This window comes from Pleurodeles waltl, chromosome 10 (assembly GCF_031143425.1).
Source record: "Pleurodeles waltl isolate 20211129_DDA chromosome 10, aPleWal1.hap1.20221129, whole genome shotgun sequence".
NCBI classification, from domain to species: Eukaryota; Metazoa; Chordata; class Amphibia; order Caudata; family Salamandridae; genus Pleurodeles; species Pleurodeles waltl.
The window spans coordinates 422,161,121-422,186,823 of record NC_090449.1 but is presented as its reverse complement, the minus strand read 5'-3'; the positions used below and the strand labels follow the sequence as shown (position 1 = coordinate 422,186,823).

General features: G+C 45.2%; 1 protein-coding gene across 2 annotated transcripts in view; it reads left to right on the top strand.

Annotated features, from left to right (window-relative positions):
- Positions 1-25,703, top strand: part of MSS51 (MSS51 mitochondrial translational activator) — a 339,755-nt gene that overhangs the window by 296,418 nt on the left and 17,634 nt on the right. For both annotated transcript variants that reach the window (XM_069210674.1, XM_069210673.1), the window contains one exon: positions 13,432-13,525. In XM_069210674.1, the coding sequence (XP_069066775.1) occupies positions 13,432-13,525 (94 nt within the window). The remainder of the gene's footprint in view (positions 1-13,431; positions 13,526-25,703) is intronic.

Here is a 25,703-nt window from a genome sequence, read left to right as displayed (position 1 = left end):
TTCTCCATCAGCCACTCTCTCAGTCATTCAATCTCAGTCATTCACTCATTGTCACTCACCTTCTTGCTCACACATAGTCATTTACCCTCCCTCATTCACTGTCACTCATTCACTCTAATAGTCACTCACTCAGGAACATCTCCGTCATGGTAGAAAAGCGTGTTCCAGTGCCTGTCTGCAAGTACATGCGGCATACTGACTTTTTTTTTTATTCCTGGTGTCATGTGAAAGAGGGGCCTACTGGCACTCTTTTGTATAGTTCTGCTGTTATGTGATTACCCAAAACCTTACCTTGTGCCCATGTCGACTGCACATGAGGTGCTGTGTGTGTAGCACATTAGCAGTAATAGTACCCTGTAGATGTAGTCTTACTACTGAATCCAATGGGATCTATTGTGAATGCCCCTGGTGCAGTATAGCACAAGATGGAGTATGGGGATAGTTTCTCCAGAAAGTTGAAGCATATATCTGGTATTCCAGTGGCTGGAGGGTGGAGATCCAGACACTGAAAGGAGGATGATGGACACAAGGCTACCTTCACAAATTCCATGAAGACTTTGTTAGCAAGGGGCTATTCTTCCTGAGTGTAGGAAGGTAGCCTCTTTCTAGCCTTGTTACCCCCACTGTTGGCCTGTTTGTGAGTATATGTCAGGGTGTTTTTACTGTCTCACTGGGATCCTGCTAGCCAGGGGCCAGTGATCATAGTGAAAACCCTATGTTGTCAGTGTGTTTGATATGTGTCACTGGGATCCTGCTAGCCAGGACCCCAGTGCTCATAAGTGTGTGGCCTATATGTGTTCCATGTGTGGTGCCTAACTGTATCACTGAGGCTCTGCAAACCAGAACCTCAGTGTTTATGCTCTATCTGCTGTCTAAAATTGTCACTGCAGGCTAGTGACTAATTTTACCAATTCTCATTGGCACACTGGAACACCCACATTATTCCCTAGTATATGGTACCTAGGTACCTAGGGTATTGGGGTTCCAGGAGATCCCTGTGGGCTGCAGCATTTCTTTTGCCACCCATAGGGAGCTCAGACAATTCTTACACAGGACTGCCACTGCAGCCTTAGTGAAATAACATCCACGTTATTTCACAGCCATTTTTCACTGCACATAAGTAACTTATAAGTCACCTATATGTCTAACCCTCACTTGGTAAAGGTTGGGTACCAAGTTACTTAGTGTGTGGGCACCCTGGCACTAGCCAAGGTGCCCCCACATTGTTCAGGGCAAATTCCCCGAACTTTGTGAGTGTGGGGACACCATTACACGTGTGTACTACACATAGGTCACTACCTATGTGTAGCGTCATAATGGTAACTCTGAACATGGCCATGTAACATGTCTAAGATCATGGAATTATCACCCCAATACCATTCTGGTATTGGGGTGACAATTCCATGATCCCCCGGGTCTCTAGCACAGAACCCGGGTACTGCCAAACTGCCTTTCTGGGGTTTCCACTGCAGCTGCTGGTGCTGCCAACCCCTTAGACAGGTTTCTGCCCCCCTGGGGTCTGGGTAGCCCAGGAAGGCAGAACAAAGGATTTTCTCTGAGAGAGGGTGTTACACCCTCTCCCTTTGGAAATAGGTGTAAAAGGCTGGGGAGGAGTAGCCTCCCCCAGCCTCTGGAAATGCTTTGATGTGCACAGATGGTGCCCATCTCTGCATAAGCCAGTTTACACCGGTTCAGGGATCCCCTAGCCCTGCTCTTGCACGAAACTGGACAAAGGAAAGGGGAGTGACCACTCCCCTGACCAGTACCTCCCAGGGGAGGTGCCCAGATCTCCTCCAGTGTGTCCCAGACCTCTGCCATCTTAGATTCAGAGGTGTTGGGGCACAATGGACTGCTCTGAGTGGCCAGTGCCAGCAGGTGACCCCTCCTGAGAGGTGCTTGCCTCTTTAAGTAGCCAAGCCTCCTTTCTTAGTAGCCAAACCTCCTTTTCTGGCTACTTTAGGGTCTCTCCTCTGGGCTATTCCTCAGATAACGAATGCAAGAGCTCACCAGAGTTCCTCCGCACTTCTCTCTTCGACTTCTGCCAAGGATTGACCGCTGACTGCTTCAGGACGCCTGCAAAACCGCAACAAACTAGCAAGACGACTACCAGCAACATTGTAGCGCCTCATCCTGCCGGCTTTCTCGACTGTTTCAAGGTGGTGCATGCTCTGAGGGCTGTCTACCTTCATCCTGCACTGGAAGCCAATAAGAAATCTCCTGTGGGTCAACAGAATCTTCCCCCTTCCATTGCAGGCACCAAACGTCTGCATCACCGGTCCTCTGGATCCCCTCTCATCCTGACGAGCATGGTCCCTGGAACATAGGAGCTGGGTCCAAGTGTCTCCCACAGTCCAATGGCCCTTCTGTCCAAATTTGGTGGAGGTAAGTCCTTACCTCCCCACGCCAGACAGCAAACCTGTGTACTGCATGATTTGCAGCCGCTCCGGCTTCTGTGCACTTCTCCAAGGATTCCTTTGTGCACAGCCTAGCCATGGTCCCCAGCATTCCGTTCTGCATTGCCCAACCCGCTGAGTTGGACTCTGACGTTGTGGGTCCCTCCTTTTGTGACTCTGAGTTCACAGATCTTCTAAGTGCCTGCTCCGGTACTTCTGTGGGTGCTGCCTGCTTCTGCAGGGGCTCTCTGAGTTGCTGAGCGCCCCCTCTGTCTCCTCCTTCAGGGGCGACATCCTGGTCCTTCCTGGTCCCCAGCAGGACCCAAAATCTGCAACCGCAACTCTTGCAGCTAGCAAGACTTATTTGCGGTATTCCTGCCTGGAAACACTTCTGTAACATCCAGCACACCGTGAGACATCTTCCATCCAAAGGAGAAGTTCCTAGCCCTTTTCGTTTTTGCAGAATCTTCGGCTTCTTCCACCTGGAGGCAGCCCTTTTGCAACTTCTTCCGGGGTTTAGTGGTCACCTGCCCCCCGGACACTTTTGTGACTCTTGGGCTTGGTCCCCTTCCTTTACAGGTCCTCAGGTCCAGGAATCCGTCTTCAGTGTTTTTCTGGTGCTTGTGGTTCTTGCAGAATCCCCTATCACAACTATTGTGTCTTTCTGGGGTAGTAGGGTAACTTTACTCCTACTTTTCAGGGTCTTGGGGTGGGGTATTTTGGACACCCTTACTGTTTTCTCACAGTCCCAGCGACTCTCTACAATCTCCCATAGGTCTGGGGTCCATTTGTGATTCGCATTCCACTTTTGGAGTCTATGGTTTGTGTTGCCCCTAGACCTATGTTTACCTATTGCATCCTTTTGTGATTCTAGATTGTTTGCACTACTTTTCTTACTGTTACTTACCTGTTTTTGGTTTGTGTACATAGAATTTGTGTATACTACTTACCTCCTAATGAGGGTATCCTCTGAGATACTTTAAAATAAAGTATCTTTATTTTTAGTAACTCTGAGTATTGTGTTTTCTTGTGATATTGTGCTATATGATATAAGTGATATAGTAGGAGCTTTGCATGTCTCCTAGTTCAGCCTAAACTGCTTTGCGTAGCTACCTCTAACAGCCTAAGTTGCTAGAAACACCTCTATTCTACTAATGAGGGATAACTGGACCTGGCACAAGGTGTAAGTACCACAAGCTACCCACTATAAGCCAGGCCAGCCTCCTACACTGAGCACTCGCATTTGATGGATGATAGGGCTGAAGGTTTGGACTGCAGATTATTTTGTAGGTGAGGAAGTTTCAGGGTCAGGCCTGTCCTTTTAACTTTCCTTGATTACTGCTCCATAGAGGTGGATGACAGCTCAATGCAGAAACCTTACACTTCATTGTGCTCATGGTGTGGGTGCTCCAGTTTGAAAAGAGCCCCACTGCTACCTATTGTGAGAAGCATCACTTTACAAACAAACTGTGTCTGGAGAGGAGCCTGAGAAAGACACTTGAAAGAGAGCCACCCCAAATCTGTCCTGAAGTTTGACTTAACGGATTCTAATCCTCTGTTTAGAAAATATGCATAGAATCGGGACCCAAACCACCTAACCTGGATCCATTTCCTAGTTCGTCATGCGCAAGGACGGGAGTGCCAGCTTTTGGTTAATTTTCAAGAAATCCTATGAGTGTGCAATCCTTGTAATAAAAACACACAATAGAGCCAGCTTTACTATATTCTGTTAAAAAAATCACTGTGTAACAATAGTAGGCAAAAGTAGACAAAATGAATGGTTTGGTTTTTTTTCAGAACGCCAAAGCGTGTGCACGTCTTGTAAAAACATGCTTAACCAGATTTTTAATTTCTCAAAATGTTATAAGTTCAAGTATTTCACCTACACCCTCATGTGTGACATGTTTTATATTATAAGTAGACATTTATTAAGATAAAATCATTATCTACAGGACACTGTTGGAGGAAAAAAAGCTATTGCTAACACTTTTTGCGTTACTGTTTAAAGCTTGTTAGCCTCCTTGTCGGAGAATAGAACAATGCATGAAACAAAGCCCATAGAGTAATAGCACTGTTTGTGAACATCTTTATGGGTCCTTGTGTGTTTAAATAGCAAGGGATGTAAGTGATTAGTATTGTGTAGTTGCTCTCAATTAAAAGCTATAGGTTACATCTCACCTGCAGGCTAACAGAAAGGCTGTTTCATGCAATACCCCACCACCTTATGGAAACACCATTGGGACAACATCACCATCCTCATAAATTCCATAATTCCTTGGCCTTGACGGACAGGGCACCCAAGCAATGGCAATGCACTGACCACACATGCAAGCCTATAACCGAAGAGGGCTGATACAAAGTACACTTTCTGCATACCTCTTCTTATGGCAAATTTTTTATTTCTTGACATGAGATGTTCCTTTAGCCAGAGACCTAACAAGTTAAATGTTTAACGTCATAAAGCGGAAATCAATTTTTTTGTTTTTCATTCACCAATCCAGGTGAATAAGTGCTAGGTGGCCCTTGCTATGTGTGACACCTTCAGCCTGCCACAGAATAGTTATGGGACTTGTAGTTTTCCTTTTACCATTACAGACATAGATCCTCATTACAACCAGTTTGCTTTCTTGGCTGTTCTTCTGTAGTGGGGTGTGTTGAGGGGGGCGAGGGTGTTGGCGCAGTGGGTGAGCCCTTCATGGAGGTTTTGTGTGGCAGTGTTGACGTTGTCGTCGGCTTGGGAGGGGTGTTGCGTTGAGGCTGGCGGTGAGCTGGGCTTCAGTGACCTTGTTCCAATTTCTGCGGGGAAGTTGGAGAGCGTTGTGGCAACCAATTGGTTTGTTGAAGGTCACACGAGACTGGGTCAAAGTTGAAAAATATAGCTGTCTGTGATGGAGCATGGGTCAGAAGTTGATTGATCCCAGTTGGTGCTTGCCCTCAGACACAATTCTGGTGAAAAAGTTCTACGAAGGTAAAGTTAGTGGGGCAATGCTGCTGGTGGTGTCCGAGGAAGGAGTGTTGTCATCGGGGAGCTGCTAGATGAAGTCGCAGTGAAGATTTCTACGTTCAAACTTAGTCACTTTTATGGAAGTCAAAAATCTCCAGCGGGACAATTCAGGAGGCTTTAGCCAACGAGATCTCCAGGAGGCTGGATACTCCTTTGGTGAAGGATCTCTGAACAAGATTTTGTGCTGCAGAGAAGAACGTAGCAGCTGCGAAGTAAGGCTGACCGGTGATGCACCTTGGACGGAAACATCAGCAGGTGGTCCTGCTCTTCCCTCAGTTCTCAGGGCACTTTTTAGCCACAAATCATCTAAGTCACACGCTTTTGCAAACTGGGCACATTAAGCTCCACCTCCAAGGGTCCAGGACTGGAGAAGCACCACTTGGGGGTTTAGGACTCACTCAAGCTGGGCCTAGGTGTCGATTCAAGGTGGTGGGAGCTTCTTACTTCCCTGTGGCTCTGAAAAGGAGGCCAGCAAACTAGCTATTGGAGTCACTCTGGTTGTCCTGTGTTCAGGTGGAGAAGGAGGGTTCAAGCAACAGGGCAGGCCTCTGGTGGGGGGTCAGGGCAGACTCCAGGTAGCAAAGCAATCCTTCCATGTGCAGCAATGAAGTCTTTGTGGAGTACAGAACAGGCCACAGCAGCAGGCAGGCCTCTGAGGGTCCTTTCCAGGTCCAGAAAATGAAATGAGGAGTGGGTCTAAGGACCCCATTTTTACACCTGGTGCCTTCTTTGATGTGTTGAAGTTTCTAGCGGTTTCTATCTGAAGTGCTTGGAATCTCCTGACTCCTTAGCCCTGGCTCCAAGCTGGGTGCAGAGACAATATACAGGTGACAAGCCCTTTGTGTGAAGGCAGACCACAGCGTATTCAGTTGTAAGTGGGGCTATGCCCAGCTCCGCCCCTGTCCCCCAATCCTGCCAGAAGATGGTCTAATCAGTCACACCTAATTCCTTTATTGCGTGACTGTCAGAGAGGAATTCACAAAGTTGTAACTGCCAACTACACCCAGTCTTGTGACCCAAGGCAGGCTGCAGACGCAAAACGGACAAGGGCAGGAAAATACCAACTTTCTAACAGTGGCATTTTTTAAATTGTAATTTAAAACCCGAATTTACCTTTAAAGAGGTTTTTTATTTTCTTATGAAACTTCAAACGTACCAAACATGACGTGTTTATCTGTTCGCAATCCAACATAGCACTCAATACATTTTATTAGGCGACCCAATGTTATCCCATTGGACAGATGGGCCTCACAGAGGTGAAAAACACATTTAGGAGGTTTTCCCTACCAGGACATGCAAAGCTTAAATGTACATGTCCAACCTTTTAATTACAATGCACCCTGACCTATGGTCTGCCTAGGGCCTACCTTAGGGATAACTTAGATGTAATAAAATAGGAGTTATATTCCAAGTCAAAATGGCAGTTTAAAACTACATTCAGGCTGCAATGGCAGGCCTGGGGAATGTTTTCAGGTGCAACTCAAATGGGTGGCACAATAAGAGATGCATCCCACTGCAGCATTTAATTTATAGGCCCTGGGTATATGGTATACCATTCTACAAGGGACTTAGAAGTATGTTAAATACGGCAAACAGGTGTAAGCCCATCTTGACATGTTTAAGGGAGAGAGCACAAGCACTTTAGCACTAGTTAGCAGTGGTAAAGTGCACAGAGTCCTAAGGCCAAACAAAATGAATTCAGCAAAGATTTGGAGGGTAAAGGCAAAAAGTATGGGGAGAGGGCTAGACCCAACAAATGCTTAATAACTACTCTCAATCCATTATAGACTTCTTGCTACCTCAAGGATTTTCTATTCTGAGCACGGACAGGAGAAAATGAATGGGGTAGAAGTAGCTCTAATACAGTGAAGCTCCTTGAAATGCAGAATCTTATAGGAACTTAACATCCAACAAATAGGGGGCCGGACTTATCAAGGGATTGAGTTGCCCTTGAGTCACTTAGGGTTTCGCAAGGGCTATGCGATCCCTAAGTCAGATTTACCAAGCAACGCAAGGTAGGATTGTTCTTGTGCACAAAGGTGTCCGTTCCTGCACAAAAAGTTCCTGCACAAAACCAATCCTGCCTGAAATTCAAAGGTGCATGCATTGCCACTAAGTATCAGATTGTGCACCAGTGAAGGCAGCAAGCAATAATGCACCATATATTGGTAAATATGGCATATACCTGCTCTCTCCCTTTCATGCAGCACAACAGGTTGTTTTGCTGCGTTGCATTTCGTGAAACCTTGATAATTCTGCCCTCAATGTCTTCATGCTGAAACAAACCCAGACACCCCACACCATTATTACGCATGGTTACCAACTGCATCCTCCTGCATATAACAATATTCTCCACATACTATGCAAACATTTCTCTGACTCTAATCACATCCTATTAGGAAACTATAGTATTAATTGTGGAGACATTTCAGACCCCTCAGCTAACACTCTAGAATCTTTCCTTTAGGAACATAATATGTAGACATTTCATACGAAAGAAAGGTTATGCATTGGACCTGATCATCGCCCATGATGGCCAGATGATGAACAAATACCCCATCTTGGTTAACTTGTCATACCATCTACTGATCTCATTGAAATCACTTTCTCTAACTCTACCTTCAAAGGCAGCCCAAATGCCTCAAGCTAAAATGCAAACATCCTGAGAACCATCTCATCAAGATCTCTATGCTAAAACATCATAAATAAGTTTCAATGTGTGAGGAAATGAGGTTTATTATATAGTGTCATTTTACATCCTCACCGTGTAATAAACTCACAAACCTGCCTTGGATACAGTCAGGCCCATTTGGAAAACCTTAGCTCAAACCTAGGCAGGTGTGACCTTGAAGCTTTGAGCAGTCAGGCATTATCAAAGGGACTAGGGTGAAGCACTTAGAAGCACAAAAACAACAGAACAAGTGAAAAACATGATGCAAAAGAAATCCAACCCCAACTTATAAAAATAGATCTTATTTTTATGAGTTTTAGACACTAAAACAAACAAAATCCGCTGTTAAGTTAGATTTTTCAGTAAATTGTAAATCACTGCTTTTCACTCAAAATGTAAACAAACAATGGCAACTACTGTGGTTACTTTGAAACTTTAGAAAAATTATTTGTAGCATTGTGTTCGGCTACTCTTTCCCACATTGGGTAAAAAACTCTGGCCGGGAGCAAATCAAAGACGACAATAAGTCATAGTAGGACAGTTACCTTGCAGTCAAAGCTGTCTCCAGTCCAGTTCCAGGATCTCTGGGCAAACTGCTGTAGACATCAATGGAGTCGTCCTGATGTAAGGGAAACAGGATGCTAAAGATGCTGGAGATGCTGATCCGGTCGACGGAGATCCTCTTTGGGCCACCCCTTGATCCACAAACTTGTTGGGGTGACTTTGACCACCGAGGTCCATGTTCCTTGAGGTCAAGGTGAAGTCAAGCCAAAATGCAGTTGCCACTTGTCTACTGGTCTCTGGTTGTAGCAAAATCAGTAGTTCCCTTCCTTTAACTGCAGGCAGAGTCCGTCTTGTCCAACCAAAAAGCACTTTGGCCACTCTCTCAGACCCAGAAGACTCAGGTACAACTTTTGAGTGTCAGGGTTTCGTCTCCTGGTCTACGCTTCGGCAGTCAGAGGCAAACAAGTGCATGTGGCTACTAACTTTGCCAAGCCGGTATCTGCAGTTTTTGTGGCTCTAAAGTTCTATCAGGAGGTCAGACAACTGACTCTTGGAGTTCACCTCTTGTGTCTGGGCTTGGGGGTGAGTTCTCTGAAAGCAGACACAGTCCTCTCATTGCTAGCCTAGAAGCAGCAGCTGCATTCCAGTCTTTGGTGCAGCCTCTCATTGCCAGGTACTGGGAAAAGCAGGGCAGTCCTTCTTCGGCCGTCTCTCCTGTCCTGATGTGATCTGAGGTATGGTACAGTTCACCCCACTGCATCCTGGTAAATACAATGTGCTTATTTCAAAGTTGTTGTAGTTTTTCACCAACGTTGGTGCAGGTAGTGCTGTTATCTCTACACACGTTTTTCTGGGTTTAGCGCTTTATCAGTAGAGAGCAAAAGTAGCAGTGTACAGAGAAAAGTCACCTGGGGTTACTGGTATGTTGCCCTAGTCTTCACAGGTTACAGTACCACTCCAAAGGCACACAGATGAAGGTTCATCAAAAAATTAACTCTGAATAAGACACTATCAATCTGGAAAAACGACTTACATTGACTAAATATGGCAGTTCAAATGTATCTTAAAACTCAACCATGATAAAACAAAAATATTCTAGTATCCCAAAGCAATATCCTTGCATATGATTGAATGCTGGACTCAAGCCAATCAGGAGTCAAACCGACCATTGGTAGTAAATATAAGACTCTGGATTTAATTCTAGGCAACCAACTCTCACTATAAGGACACGTCAACTTCACTAAAAATGCACAATGACATTAGAGCACCATTCATAACCTCAGAACAAAACGGATGAATGCTATTTCAAATGTTAGGTATCTCAATAGTGGTCCATCTAAGAGCCTTACTCGGTGACCTCCATACAACTAGCTGGACAACCATAAAAGTAGCAATCAGACTAGCCACATGCAAGAAAAAGAATGATCATGTCTCCTTTGTCATAAGATTTCTGACCCGGCTCCATGTGGAAAAACATTGCATATGCAGGTGAAGTGCATAGCTTATAAAGTCATGCACTATAACTCCCCTAGCAACACATACTCATTCCTTTTCAGGGGCAACACACAGAATTTGAAATAACAACTATCTGAAATTTAGCACTTTCCCTTTGTATATGTTTTGAACAGAGGAATAACAGATACTCCTGTTATCTCACTTTGTGTTACTTAGACCAAATACTTTATCTCATAGATTATGTTTTCTATGAAAGTATGTACTTTACAGTGTGTCTAAGTAAATAGCTATGTAGGTGTTTCAACCTTACAGTGTAAACATTGATATATACTAGACAGTTCCATTTCTTACAAATGTTGCTTTTTGCCTAATGTTCAGCACTCTGACATCAAATTGGTATATCCTACCTATGTAAAACTTAAAATAAACACATATACATACATAACTGTGCTTCATTATGTGAAACTCCTTGAATATGAATCGGTTCCATAGAACTAAATATCACCCAGTACGTCTTTGATGCATAACACTAAATGCTCTGAAGAGGCGCATTACCCTGGGCTCCCATGCACATCACCTAATGCAGGGAAACACCCTGAACCATGACTCCGTAACAACAAAGTCCTGGACAACGAAAGCGGAACAACGCTTTCGTTAACCACAACTTTGTTGTTTTGTGCCTTAACCACGCATGTGCTGAACCACGCACATCCGTGGTTAAGGCACAGAACAAGGGAGTCGGCTCAGGAGGACGATGCGATGAGTCAGGTAAGTGAGACCGTTTTAGGGGCTGGGGGTCGGGATATTTTTTGTTTTAGGGGTGGGGGTGGGGGTCGGGGTATTTTTAGTTTTAGGGTCGAGGTGGGGGGTTAGGGTTTTAGTTTTAGGGGCAGGGTGGGGGGTTGGGGTTTTAGTTTCAGGGGTGGGGGGTAGGGGTATTTTTAGTTTTAGGGGCGCTGGCGTCGGGGGGTTTAGGTTTAGGGGCGGGGTGAGGGGTCGGGGTATTTCTAGTTTTAGGGGTGGGGGTCGGGCGGTTTAGGTTTGGGGGAGGGGCACTTTTTGTTTTAGGGGCGGGTGAGGGGTCGGGTATTTTTAGTATTTGGGGTGGGGGTTGGGGTGGTTTTAGGTTTTAGGGGCGGGGTGAGGGGTTGCGGTAATTTTAGGGGTAGGGGTTGGGGTGGTTTTAGGGGAGGGTTGGGGGTCAGGTAATTTTAGGGGTGGGGTGGGGGTTGGGTGGGGTTTTAGGTTTTAGGGGCAGGGTGGGGTGGGGGGCTCGGGGTAGTTTTAGGAGTGGGGGTGTTGGGGTGGTTTTAGGTTTTAGGGATGGGTGGGGTGGGGGTTGGGGTTGTTTTAGAGGTAAGGGTTGGGTGGTTTTAGGTTTTAGAGGTGGGTTGGGGGTCGGGTAATTTTAGGGGTGGGGTGGGGGCTCAGGGTAGTTTTAGGGGCAGGGTGGTTTTAGGTTTTACGGGTGGGGGTTGGGGTACTTTAGGTTTCAGGGATGGGGAGGGGGTTGGGGTTGTTTTAGGGGCAGGGTGGGGGTTGCAGTAATTTTAGAGGCGGGGTGGGGGTTGGGGGGGTTTGGGTTTGCGGGGCGGGTGGGGGCTCAAGGTAGTTTTAGGGGCAGGGTGAGGGGTTGGGGGTTTAGGTTTTAGGGGCGGGGTGGGGGGCTCGGGGTAGTTTTAGGGGCGGGGTGGTTTTAGGTGTTAATGGGTTGGGAGTTGGGGTACCTTAGGTTTCAGGGATGGGGTGGGGGTTGGGGTTGTTTTTGGGGCAGGGTGGGGGTCGCAGTAATTTTAGGGACGAGTTGGGGGGTTGGGGTAGTTTTAGGGGCAAGGGTGGGGGGTTGGTGTGGTTTTAGGGGAGGGGCTGCGGGGTCGCAGTAATTTTTAGGGGTGGGGGTGAGGGGCCAGGGGGGACGCATTCTGGAACCATGCATGCCTATCACTAATGCCTTTACCAGGAATGTCTTTACAACGAAAAATCATTGTTAAGGCATTTGTGGTAAAGGCATTAGTGGTAACAACGTGGTCGTTGTTCCGACCTCATTGTTCAGACATGCGTTGTTCCAGCATGCGTTGTTCTGACATACATTCCCTAATGCACCCCTGATGGGCCTTGCAGTGTGCTACTTGAAGTACTTAAATCAGTGTTCCCAAAAGGACATTTGACGCAGTGCTATCCTGTGGTGCATTGCTAATACTTTCCTGTTCCACATCACCCTGTGCTCCAAAAATGTACATAAATCTGTGGTCCCTTGCAGTAAATCATCCTGTGGCCTGCCCTCCCCAATGCAAATCAACGTGTGACCCCTTCTGATGCACATTCACTGTTATGTGTGCATTAATGCTTTTATGCTTGTTGGCTAGTGTTGATTGGTGCCTCTTTTTTGCTCATAGGGAGTACGTGCTTCTTCTGATGTGTTGGTCTGTGTGATTGTCTGCATGGGTTTGCTAGGCCCCATGAAAGAGAAATTCCTTGTGAGGGCAAAAGTTATGTGTGTTGTGTGTTCTTAAGAAGATTCCCTATTGGAACATAGGTCGAACCAAAAGTAATCCAGTCATTCTTTTAATTTTGATGGATATCTAGGAGAGTCAACAATAATTCTGTCTAGTTCTTTTGTGCACCTTCCTTAGTACTTGTGCCTTGTACTGTTGCTCTTTTATTTTTTATATTAAAGTTTCAGTATTTGATTAAGTACTTTCATGTTTGAGCAATTCCTTCTTAGTTGCAGATACTGGCCATAGACTAAGTTGTATCTTAACATTTGAGGATGAAGCTATTCAAACTTAATGCATTGTTCAATAGATTTGGTATAAGCAATAAACATACCCTCTGCAGAATGACTTGTAAGATCAAGAAAATCAAATTCACATTCACTAGCACTTGTGAAGTGATAGAATGGATTCAATTTTTTGAGCTATCTAAAGAAACAATCCAACTGCAGCTTTTTTCTATTCCAGACTGAAAAGTTATCATCAACTGATTTATGGCAGAGAATTGGTGTTATTTTGATGGGGTCGTTATTGTCCAATACTGTCATCTATTTGAACTGATAAATATAGAAATTGGCTAAGGATGGGGCAAATGTTGTGCCCATAGATGTGCACCCTCTTGATGGTATAATTGATTTTCATATTTGAAAACATTCTCTGTCAAAGCTCAAGAAGAACCGTTAAGTTGATTAAGTTAAAGGGAGAAAATGGAGGTCAGTTTAAGTAAGGGGAAGTGGAGCAAAGAGATGAGACAGACTTTAGAGCCAAGCACAGAGTGATGAAGACAAGAAGATGGAAATGTGTGTCAGGGGAAGAGGAAGCAAGACTGTGCTTCTGTTTGGCTTCTTTTAAGTGCAGTGATGTGAGTCTTCTCTTGTTGACTTCTGAGGTATATTTTTCTCCTCACTGCAGGGTTCCATGCATCACAGGGTCTGACTGAGGGCTGGCTCCCCACTCTACTACTCCTTCGAGACTACAATTTACCCACCATCTTTACAGTGTACAAGTGAGTAACATTTTACTTCATGTTGATACTACACCTAAGCTCATCATTGTCTGCCATGGGAGTTGTTTACAGAGTAAAGAATTCTTGAAACCAAGAGAACATACTAAAGGTAGATATGGAAAATGGTCTGTATTGGAAGCTAGCAGTGACACATCTGTTAGTCCCTTCCCTGTGATTTACTCATGTCCCTCAGGCTAAGACAATAGACACAAACCTAATGCAGAATATAGTTTCATTGTATTTATTTGTTTACATGCACATGCTACCACATTTCCACAGCAATATGAATAATCACATTTTTTTAAATTCATTAAAAAAATAAAAAGACAATAACATATATTAACATTAGGTGATTCAGACCATATTCCCCATGCCTATTGATGATTTATATGATTATTTATATAGTGGTTGATTGTTGAAAAAATCTTTTATATCTTATATGCAATGACAATAAAAATGTTCCAACAAAATATGAACAACATCATGTGGGCCTCTTCTGCAAAAGGGACAAATCCTGGGCCAATGTGAAGTGATTAGTTGGAGGAGATATTGCAAAGTGCATATGCAGATAAGGGTCTTACTACTGAGGTATGTATAGGTGTAACACTAATTTACGTAGTGAATTATTAAAGGGCACCACCACGGAGTTAGTGTTTAAGTTGTGTTCTAGGTTGATTTATTACAAACAGGTTTGTGTTTCCCACAAGCATCACACCCTTCCCCCCGGACCTTACATGCTATTTGGCCTAAGATGGCAACGAACGTAAAGATAATTTAATTCTCCCCCAGCCATAACAACAAATCACTTTCAGTGTTCAGACCACCCTAATCAAAAAACCTTACTGCTCATCTCTTCCAGCACTCATAGTCCCCCTCCTTTTGCGTTTCAAGGTTCCAACTCTTCTTGACCTGACAGTCCCCATCCTCCTCTGACCACATGGTAATTTCTTTAATTTCGGCCTGATGATCCCCTGGCTTACTTGCTTGTTTGGCTGAAAAATTATTCCATCCGGCCGTATCTAACAAAAAAACCTACTACTTAGATGTTACTATTCAAGAATCCAGATTTTTCTATTCTCCTCAGCTCACCACTACTTCCTTACAAGAGAGGAGTAAACTACAATCATAATGGACTGATTAAGCTCCCCATACTATCTGATTTTCCTGCAATTCTTTGTTAGACACAAGTATATTAAAACAGACTCATTTTTCCAAGTATCTATAAATGTTTCTTTGATTTCATATACTTCTGACTCTTTTTTCTTGCCCACTCGTAGACCAGTAATTACAATGTGGAAGAGAGGATATAAAGAGCTCTACACCACATCCCGTTCACTTGTTGTCTGATCCCACTTTTCATGTTTGTCACTCTGTTAATCTGACCTTTATGTTTGCTTCACTACCTTGTCAGTCAGTAGCTTCTAGCCATATCCTTGCATGGCCAGAATGCTCATCCTACAATTCTTTAACCACGGGTGAACATGAGAACACCTCAGTCTGACATCAAACCCTATGTGTTGCTTCAACATGACACCCAGGTGCTTTTTTATCTTCACTTAGGTCACATCTTTCCCTTTAGATTGCCACAAACAAGAACCTCTTCCACTCCAAATTTGCTGCTCATCTTCACCATCTTTTGGTTCCTCCAGGTTCCTTGCGCCACTGTTTTCATATCACCTTGTACAAGGTTCCTCCCTTTCATGTTGAGTTTAGCCTTTCATGAGGGATGGGTCTCTAGGGGGTACAAGGAAGGGAATGGAAGGATGACTCGCTTGATGCAATGTCTATTATCCCTTCAATCGTTTACCCGTCGATAAAGGTCAGACACCACTTAGGAAAGTGTTTACAGCAATGCCAGAACCTATTTGGGAGCCACAGAGCAGATTAGGGTACTGGGCCCAAATCATGGGGGTTGTTTGCCACTGGTGTCCTGGCGTCGGTACTGCTACAGCTCTGCAAACTGTGCCCAGTACTACACCTTCTGCACTTGCCTCTCAATGTAGCAAGAGTGAGCAGTCACAGGTTTCTCAAGGGGTTCATTTGGGGTGGTTAAGCTCAGCTTACTTATTTTACTCCAAATGCGGGCTATAACCCGATTGACACAACAGTAATGCACTCTTCACTGTATCCCCCTCTGGCATTTGTGGTTGCTGACTTTATCCTGCAAATGGGCAATGGCCCGATTAGAGCAGTAATGGCTACTTTCCTGGTGGCCCCCTCTGGCATCCGGGTAGCAGACTTGAATCTTCACATTGGTGATGACCCCATCAGTGCAGCAGCCGATTCCACACTTCGCTACAAGGATCCACTTTCCAGGATCCCCCATTAGCCCTCACCCCCTCCAAGCGTTGTCCTCTTCGCCCTCACTCCCTCCAAGTGTTGTCCTCTTCCTCACAGAGCACACTTGTCCTGGCAAGCAGGCGGGCGCTGGTGCTCCATGCTCCAGAGCAGGTGGTCTTGGACTTCCCTGGGTGAATTCCCCTCTCCCACCTGGGAGACTGGTAGAACTGAGTCCCCAGTCTTTGTTACAGGTAGAATTCTTGCAGAGCTTCACTTCCTTGACATACAGCCTTACTGGCTTCTTGGCAGTACCCAGTTTTGGGAGCCTCATGCTCCCCTTCTTATAGTCCATTTCCATACACAAAATGTAATTTAGTATCTGATTCTTTGAGGGTTGTGCTGGTGGACTGCTTCCCTTTGAAGTGCCCACTCCTCTGCCCTATCATTCCTCCCTCCAGAAAGCAGTCTGGCACAGCAGGACTGACTTCAAATCTGATAGCCCCACAACAAAGGTCATGGGAGTGATTAGAGGTTTACACCTTGATGTCAGCCATAGTGATATGTGCATCGAATGTTTACCAAAGGGCTGCAGTCCTATTTTTTATGATTCTCTTATTAGCCCCATCTTCTTCCTAAGATGTGCCAGTGCCCTTTTCAGTGACCTGCTTCGGAAACAAAGAGCCCCCTTTGAACTGCACCAAAGAGCCTGACTCTTCCTTCCTCAAGTGTATGCCCCACCCAGTTCTCAAGAATGCATTGTTCCAGAAATCTGTCTGAGGGGAATCCTCTACCTCTCCATGCTCCCCCAGTCAGCAATGGGACTGTCAAAAAAGAACCTGAGTCTTCCATATGTTGTACTACTCACAGGAACTCATACACTCTGCACATGCATGCCACTACAAACGCGCTGCACAATGCTAAATACTAATTTGATGTAGGCCAAGGGTGTGTTAAGAACACAGCAGTGGAACTTTACATGAGTGGACCTCTAGGCCCGCACTCGAGTAACACAGGTAAAAAGGCCTGTTCACTCCTACTGATTGCTACACGGTATCCTGCAAGCTCCGCACCCATGCTACTTAACTCCTGGTAAAGGCAGTAGCCTTTCGTGACCATGAGGGTAGTGCTTTGTGAGCCCCTCCCTCTCAAACAAGTCTGTAATGTCAGACAGTCCAATATCATGGTGCAGATGCATGATCTGTGTTTTACCATGACTAACAAAATCAATACCAGAGATCCATATATCATTATAGCAGGGGCAATCATGACAGGGGTGCGTGTCCTTCATTATTGTGAATTAATTTTAATTCCCAACAATGGGTGACTTCAGCATTCAAATGGACAAAGCTTTGCTCACAAAACACTTCCTTTCACCTTATCGATTTCCTCGGGTTCACTCAGCATTCCAAATGTCCAACTGCCAAGCTGGTTATCTATTTAACCTCAAGAACACAATCACCTCCCTGTCACCCCTTTGCTGCAAGGTCTCCAGCTGATCCCCCCTCCCCACCCACTGAGTCCTTTTTTGGCTATAATGGGTAGTTCATGCTTTGGGCTCCATAACTTTTTTTTCCACATAAGGTAACCATGCCAAATTTTTGTCCTTTTTTCCCCAACATCTTGGGTATTCTAAAGATACCCAGGATTTGTGAATTCCCCTGGAGAGGACTGGGAAAATAGGTAAAATATAGCAAGATTTAAAGTTTATTGAAAATAAATAGGGAAAAAGTGCTCCAGATAAAAATGTCTGTTTTTCCCCCCTAAAACGGTTACCCATTAACGGTTTACTGTACTAAAATCACCACCTTCCCAGCATTCAGGAATATGCAGTGCTGAATCAAAAAACGCAGGTGCTTATTTACAAGCCCTTTGTGCCAATGGAGCGTCACTTTTTGCAACACCCCGGTGGTGCTGTGCCCTCTTCCATATTTACAAGGCTGTGTTAAGCCACTTTTCATGCTTAACATGGCCTTGTAAATATAGACCACCCCAACATAGTTTTCGGCAGCAAAGGGGTGGGCAATGGGTGTTGCTGTGGGCGTACCCACACAACACCCATTGCTTTTTGACACTGGCCCAGATTTACAACGAACCGTAAACTTGAGGCAGCGCCAGAAACAAATGCCTGCCCAGGGTTGGCATTAGAGTGGCAGAATGCGGAGAAATACTTTTATTTCTCCTTGTTTTTAGCTCTTTCTATGTGTGCTGCATTCTGCAGTAAGCGTAGAAGGAGCAAATCACCATTAATTATTGTTTTTGTGCAGGAAGGAGTCCCTTCCTGTACATAAACAATCACCCCACAACGCAGGCATCCTTGCACCATGGTGCAAGGGTGGCTTCGTTGGTTCTAGGCAGCTGATTTAGCGTCGGCACTGGGGAAAACACAGGGATGTGCTGTATTCTGGTAAATATGGCACATCCCTGTGTTTTTCGGAAATGACGCACCTCTACGCAGCGTAATTGCTTAAGGCACCATGCTGCGCCATTTCCTCGTTAATGAGCCCCCTAATTGTGTACTACTGTTTTTGTTTTTTCCTAAGAGGTAGCATATATTCCCTATTTCTTGTGTTTTCACCCTACGTCCAGTTTGTGATGGAAACCAGTGTGAAACCCATGTATGTTTCAGATAAGGTATGCATTTCTGAGAAGTGGACGAAATTCCAAATTCAGCAAGAGGTCATATGCATAGATACCTCAAGGTTTTCTCAATGAAAATAACTATTGAAATAAAGAAATATTGATAATTAGTAGGAAAACCAGCCATTTGTGACAACGTTTTCATCAACATTTTCATCTGTGACTTTTTGTCACGATGGCTGATTGACAAAAGCAATATACCCTTATGTCCTCTGATTGCGGGCTATTTATAGCAAACAACTGAGCTGCACCATACAATGGGTTTTCTTTGAATACTGAGAATAGACCATTTTGTATAGTGAAATAGGTGGAGTGAAAAATGGTGATCAAGAAAACTTATGTATTTCTGAAATGGTCCTAAGATATAGAGTTTAGGTGCAGTGGTTATTTGTACATTGCTGAATTTGTGGGCACCCGTACTAGTGCATGATTTGGAGGATATGTTTCAAGATGTCATCTTTCTTATACAGTGGTTTACATTTGAAAGGCACAAATACATACAAATGTTCTACTGTTCTATGCTCCCCCAAGTCTTCTGATAAAAATAGTAAGTCACTTGTGTGGGTAGACCTAGTGCTTGTAACAGGAAATGGCCCAAAACTCAACATGGACTCAGAGCATTTTTCCACCCAAAACGGACCCTCTTTTCCCAATATGGGTAGCTGTAGATTTTGGACCGTAGCTCAGCTGACAGCTAGGGAAACCTAGCCAGGCTGTACATTTCTGAAAACTAGACACCTAGGGGTATCCAGGGTGGGCGTTATTGCATGGCTCTCACTACATTTAGTTACCCAGAATCCCTTGCAAACCTCAAAAACATGTTTTCCTTACATTTCTGTGATAGAAAGTTCTAGAATCTGTGGGGAGCCACAAACTTCTGCCCATCCATCATTTCCCCAAGTCTCCCAATGAAAATGATACCTCACTTATGTGGGTAGACCTAATGCCCGCAACAGGAAACGGCACAAAACACAACATGGAGGCAGCACATTTTTCCCCCCAAAACTGACCCTCTTTTCCCAATGAGGGAAAAGATTTTGGAAACTAGCTCATCTAGCACCTACGGAAACCTTGCCAACTTGTACATTTTCAAAACCGAGACACCTAGGGGTATCCAGGGTGGGCTGACTTGCATGGCTCTCATTATGTTTAGTTTTCCAGAATCCATTGCAAACCTCAAAAATTGACTAAATACACATTATACTCACATTTCGGTGATAGAAAGTTTTAGAATCCACAGGGAGCCCCAAACTTCCTTCCACCCAGCATTCCCCCAAGTCCCATGGTAAAAACTGTACTTCCCCTGTGTGGCTGGGCCTACTTCCTGCACCAGAACAAATCAAACCAAGGCCATGGAGTGTTCCTTTGTGAGGACTCCCATTGATGTTAGTTTGAGCAGTTCCTGTCGTGAGCACTAGTCCCAGCCACACAAGTGGGGCAGCATTTTTATTGGGACAAGTGGAGAAATGCTGGGTGGTAGGAATATAGGGGCACATATATGTACCATTTCTTCTGTTGCAAACGACCCAATTTGCAGAATCGGACCGTTTGCGACCGGAAAAATCATTTTGGTATGTACAGAGCCTATTTTGCGATTAGGTAATCTATTTACCGAATCACAAAATAGGTTTGCGAGTCACAATTAGGAATGGGCGTTCCCTTCCTAATTGTGAGTCGCAGCGCGATGTAGCATTGTTTTGTGACCGTGAATGCTTTCACAAAACAATTGCAGTTACCACCAGTTTCAAACTGGTGCTAACCCTTTCTCAAACAGGAAGGCAGCGAAGATATTTTTTAGAGCAGGCAGTGCACCACAGACCACTGCCTTCTCTGAAAACTTGAAAAGAAAACTTTTCATTTTTGGTTTTGAAATGCAGCTCGTTTTCCTTTGAGGAAAACGAGCTGCATTAAAAAAAAAAAAACTGCTTTATTTAAAAGCAGTCACAGACATGGTGGTCTGCTGTCTCCAGCAGGCCACCATGTCTGTGAGGGCAGCCATTCCCAATGGGGTCGCAAATTGCAACCTACCTCATGAATATTCATCGCAAATTGTGAGTCGCAAAACCCAGGGTTGTACATCTGGCCCATAGTGCTTTCCTTCTGTTTCTGGAAGAATATCGCACTGAAATGCAAGGACAATCTGTGACCTTACTCACTTTTTTTTAGGTTTGCAGGGCATTGAGGGTTAGAAAACCTGTTGGGACCTACGAAAAGAACACTACCCTGTACTCCCCTGGGTGTTTAGTTTACGAAAATATCTACATTTGGTAGATTGTCCTCAGAGACAATGTATAACCTGGCAGAGAAAGACAGAAAAGACAAAGGTTGTTTCACAACCATCTATTCCTCAAGTACACAAACATACTGGTTGGATTTAGCCTGTGGGTGAGTGAAGGTTCAAAACGTGAAATTTAAATAACAAGAGATTTCACAAAAATAAAATGCACTGTTAATGGTGGAAAGGTAAAAAACTGAATCAATGACTCACAGCTTGTGAGCTGTAAAGCCACGGCAAGGCACCACCTGCTTCACGGCCATTCCCACACCTTTCATAAGTGACACACACAAGACCATTTACACTGCCAGATGCGGGCCAAGCACATTACAACAATTCAAGGGCCCAACACTTTCAGGCGCCTACATGTCTAACACAGCAATCAGACCTGCTGGTGACAGACAGAATGCATGGACTGGCGTTTGGCGTACAGTGTGTGTAACGACCAGTAGTAAGTCACCTTTCACACACTGCCAGCCAAATGACAGCTCACACACACTGCCAGCCAAGTGCCAGCTCACACACACCACCAGCCAAGGGCCAGTCCATGCACACCGCCAGCCAAGTGCCAGTCCATGCACGTACACCGCCAGGCAAGCATCAGCCCACACACAGTGTCAGCCGAGCGCCAGTCTACATACACTGCCAGCCAAGCACCAGTCCACGCACACTGCCAGCTAAGTGTCAGTCCCCAGACGCTTCCAGCCAAGCACCAGTCCACATACACCACCATCAAATTTGTTTTTAACAAACAGAAAACACACACCAAATGGAAGTTGATGAAAAACTATACCTTCAAACACAGCAGCTCTAACTAAATATTAAACTAATGCCAACCATGAAATGTGAACAAAAAATATAAAACAATACAGACCAGTCAGTTTACTTTTATGCTCATGGTTGCTCCAAATAACTCTGTTTCCTATGGTACAATTTAAAACATGTGGGCACATGCAGCCCAGGTTTAAAATAACAGTTGAGGCAGTACATATGACTCTCCTTCCACAACCCTCTTTGGATACAGACTCTACATCTCCTACAGGGATTGTTTTTTCTGGGCGTTTGAGGAATGTAATCAGCAAAGTGGCGATCTTTCAATCTAGCCACATCTAACACCACTCCAACTCTAGGAACACTTGCATGTTCCATTACAACAAGGCTGCCTATCACAGACTACTGAAACTGAACAAATGTCATTTTTGACTCTGGATAACAGTCTTTGAAAACAGCAAAGCATGAAGGTTGCTAGATTAAACAAATGGATAGCCAACTTCTTAAACCAAATGTAAGCCTTATAAACAGCAGTGTTAGGCTCCAACCTCTGATCTACTCCATCTACACCACCCATGTATTTACTGTAGTCTACAATACACGTTTTCACACTTCAGCAACCTGACCCCAAACAGTCACAGATGAAGTACTACCATCATAGATGGTAGTCAACATTGATACATCTCTCCTGTTTGCAAATTTCACAGCTAGCAGTTCAGGCACTGTACTGTCCTCTCGCACGTTTTTTTACAAACAAGCTTTTTTACAGTTAGAGCGGAATGTGCCACAAGCAACAGCAACCGCTTTGAACAATTCTCTGAACAATTGCACACCTTTGTAGAAGTTATATATGTATAAATGGTGACCTTTATTAAAAAGTCCCCTACCAAGTTCCCACACAATTTTCTCACTAGCTTCAAAAGTGGATGGACAACCAGGAGGGTTGTAGGAAAGTAGGATCTTTCTGGCATAGTTACCTCCACTTTTTGCCTGGTGTCAGTGTTGTCTCCCCTAAATTTAGTTGGTAAACAGCTTTTACACCCCACAATTTACATACTGGTGTACCCCTGTGAGTCCCTAGTACATGGTACTTAGGTACTCAGGGCATTGGTACACCAAGGGGCTCCCATGAGCTGCAGCATGTATTATGCCACCAAACTGTGAATACAGGCCTGCCATTGCAGCCTATGTGAAATGGTGCATGCACCTTTCACCCAAGATATAAGGTTCCCCTTATATCATGGTTACTGCACTCTGACCCTATAGTAACTGCTAAGGTAGGCCCTTCAACTGAAGGGCAGGGTGCATGGTTCTAAGTGTGAGGGTGCTCTGCATGAGCAGAGACACCCTTGCAAACCCCAGATCCCATTATATGGGCTTTGCAAGTGTGGGAAAGCCATTTCAAGGTATGTAGTGGACACTGATCAACAAGAGATGTCCATCTACATAATGGCTTCACCGAACTTGCTTCACTGGCTTCACGTTTGGTCTCAAACATGTTTGAATCATTTAACCACACCAATTCCAGTGTTAGTTGCATGATTCCATGTACTACGGGGGTCCCCCCATATTGCCTGTAAAGCTTTGCAGGGTCTGCGTGAAACCCAGTGTTGGTGCCGACCTCAGACACTGTTCTGCCCTTCTTCTGCTGAGCTTAGCTCAGGCAGGGGAAGGTACCACCTCTTCTTTAGATACATGTGTCTCTGGGCTATGGTGGGGATGCTCCTGAGTGCCGCCAGACTGTTTTGAAGGGCACATTGGGTGGCGTCCTTGCATAAACCTGTTCACTCCAGTGCGAGAGACCCCAGCTCCCACTCCTGCTCTGGCATGAAATCACACAAAGGACATGGTGGTGACCACCCCCCTGTCCAGTTCCTCATCTATGGAGGTGCCCAGGGCTCTGCCAGTTGGCCACTTGATTCTGTCATCTTGTAAATAATTTGAGCAGAGGCCCCTTGGAGCATCCACCAGATTAGTATCCCTGACCCCCGCTCCCCCGATAAGTGTGTCACTACAGAAGCTGTCCACTCTCCTTCCTGGGTTACTTAAAGGCTCCACTGAGGATGGGACCCTAGATTCATCTGTAAGAGCAAGATTCATCTGCAAGTCTCTTCTGCAAGGCACTTCTGCAACCTGGACACTGGAACTGCTGCTGGACGTTGTTGGGAACCAAGACAAGACTGCAGCTGGTAGGAGGGCTCCTACTGCAACTTTGTTATTGTTCATTGCAACCCCCGTGGCCATTCATCCTCCAGAGTCACAAGGACTCTGTTTGCACTTAGGTCAGCAAGAAAGAATCTCCCTTGGAGTGAAGGAGTCACTCCCCTGCATCCACAGGCACCTCAATGTTGACGACTGGTTTGTGGATCTTGCTGTCCCATGGACTCTTCAAGGCTCTACAACAGTGGTTCCCAACCTTTGGACTTCTGTTGACCCCCATGTTATCATTACTGGAACCCAGAGTCCCTCAATGAATCATTATTGGAATTCAGGGTCACCCCCCACTGAGTCATTAGTGAAAGCTGAGGACCTAATCTGTTAATATTATTTAATTTTCTAAGCAGTCACAGACCTCCTGAGGAGGCTTCATGGACCCCCAGCGGTCCCTGGACCACAGGTTGGTAACCACTGCTCTACAGGACAGGGGGTGGTTCTGTGGCTCTCCAGAGGTCTGACCTGTCTTCTCTGCAACTGAGAAGTCTGTGGTCCCTCGGTGGAGCTACTTGGATGGAAACCCTGTGCAACATGTCTGTTTGCCATTGACAAGGCTTGTTGGCTCTTTAGTCTGAAGACCTCCTAGCTCCAAGAAGCCCCATCCTCCAGCATCACATCACTCCAAGAATGACGTCCTCCCTGCAACCTCTGTAACGTGGGAATCCATCTTTGTTGTGCTGCTGAGGCCTCTCTGTGACTCCTTATGCTGGCTGCCAGTGGGTCCTCATGGGGTCTCCAATGATTCCTCCTGACTCTTCTGCTTGCTGAGGGCTGGCCCCAACTTACCTACAAAGCTTGAGTCCCTTGGACCTTGCTGGTCCCAAAACTCTTGCATTTGCCAAGGCTTGCTGGTGGTCCTGCTGACCACTGACCTCTCTGGAATTCGACGACCAGTATGGGACATCTCAAGGATGACTCCTGGGATCTTCCCGCATCATCTGGACACCTCATCCGCACTTACACAAAAACCGTTTCTCAGTAAAGCATCTCCTGCCCTGGGCATCTCCGGGTGGTCTGGACTCTTTGCCTTCTTTCCTTAGGTCCTCTTCATCCAGAAGCCATGCCTGGGTCCCACCGACCTTGTTCACGAGTCACGACAGCAGCTGGACAACCGAGGTTCCCATTGACTTCAACCAGAGTTTCTGACACAATTGCACCCCTGTGCATCTGGGCACCCTGGTGTAGGTACTCCACTTCTCTGGGTATCCATGGTTGGGGGCACACTTGAACCTCCCTTGTCCCAACAGATTTTCTCGTGGTCCTTTGGGAAGGGTCCTAGAACACAAAAACTCTAACCACGACTTTCCCATGTTATCCAATGGATACTGATCTGGGATAACTACTCTGCACACAGGTGTTTGGTGCGTGTGTGTGTGCGTGTATGTATGAAGATATGTGTAATTGTTAGTGTGTTAGTGAGTGTTGTGAATCGGTGTGTGTGTGTGCACATGTGTGAATGCATGGGTATGAGTGAGTGTGAGTGTCTGCATGTGTGGACCTCCCCTGCTCCGCTCACTAGTAAAATTATCAGCTGCTGCAGATCCAAAGACTGGTTTAATCAATACCTTGCCCAGCTGAACCAAGAAGTCAGAAATCTTGGGAATGTTAGCTAAAAACCCTCAAAGAATCAGACAAACAAGCCTGTAAATCACATTACACCAAATATAAGAAAGGAATCTGCATCACCAAGAAATCTTTCTACAATGACTGCAAACGTTAATTCCCCATCAACGTGCGATAAGCTTGCTTCATACTTCTGTCTGAAAAGCCAAGATATCAAAATAAAGAATCTCCAAATAATTCCTTGCTTACTCTTGTGAAGAACTTGCTCACCCCTAGCTACTTCAGCTGCAATCTTAATCCCTTGTATCTAACAACGGCCAAAGACATCATTGAAGAGAGGCTGAAAAATTAGACTGTCTGGATCAATGTTAGATGCATTGCGTGTCAAACTCAAAAAGCAAACATTGCAGCATTAGCTAAAGATATTACCTGCATCAC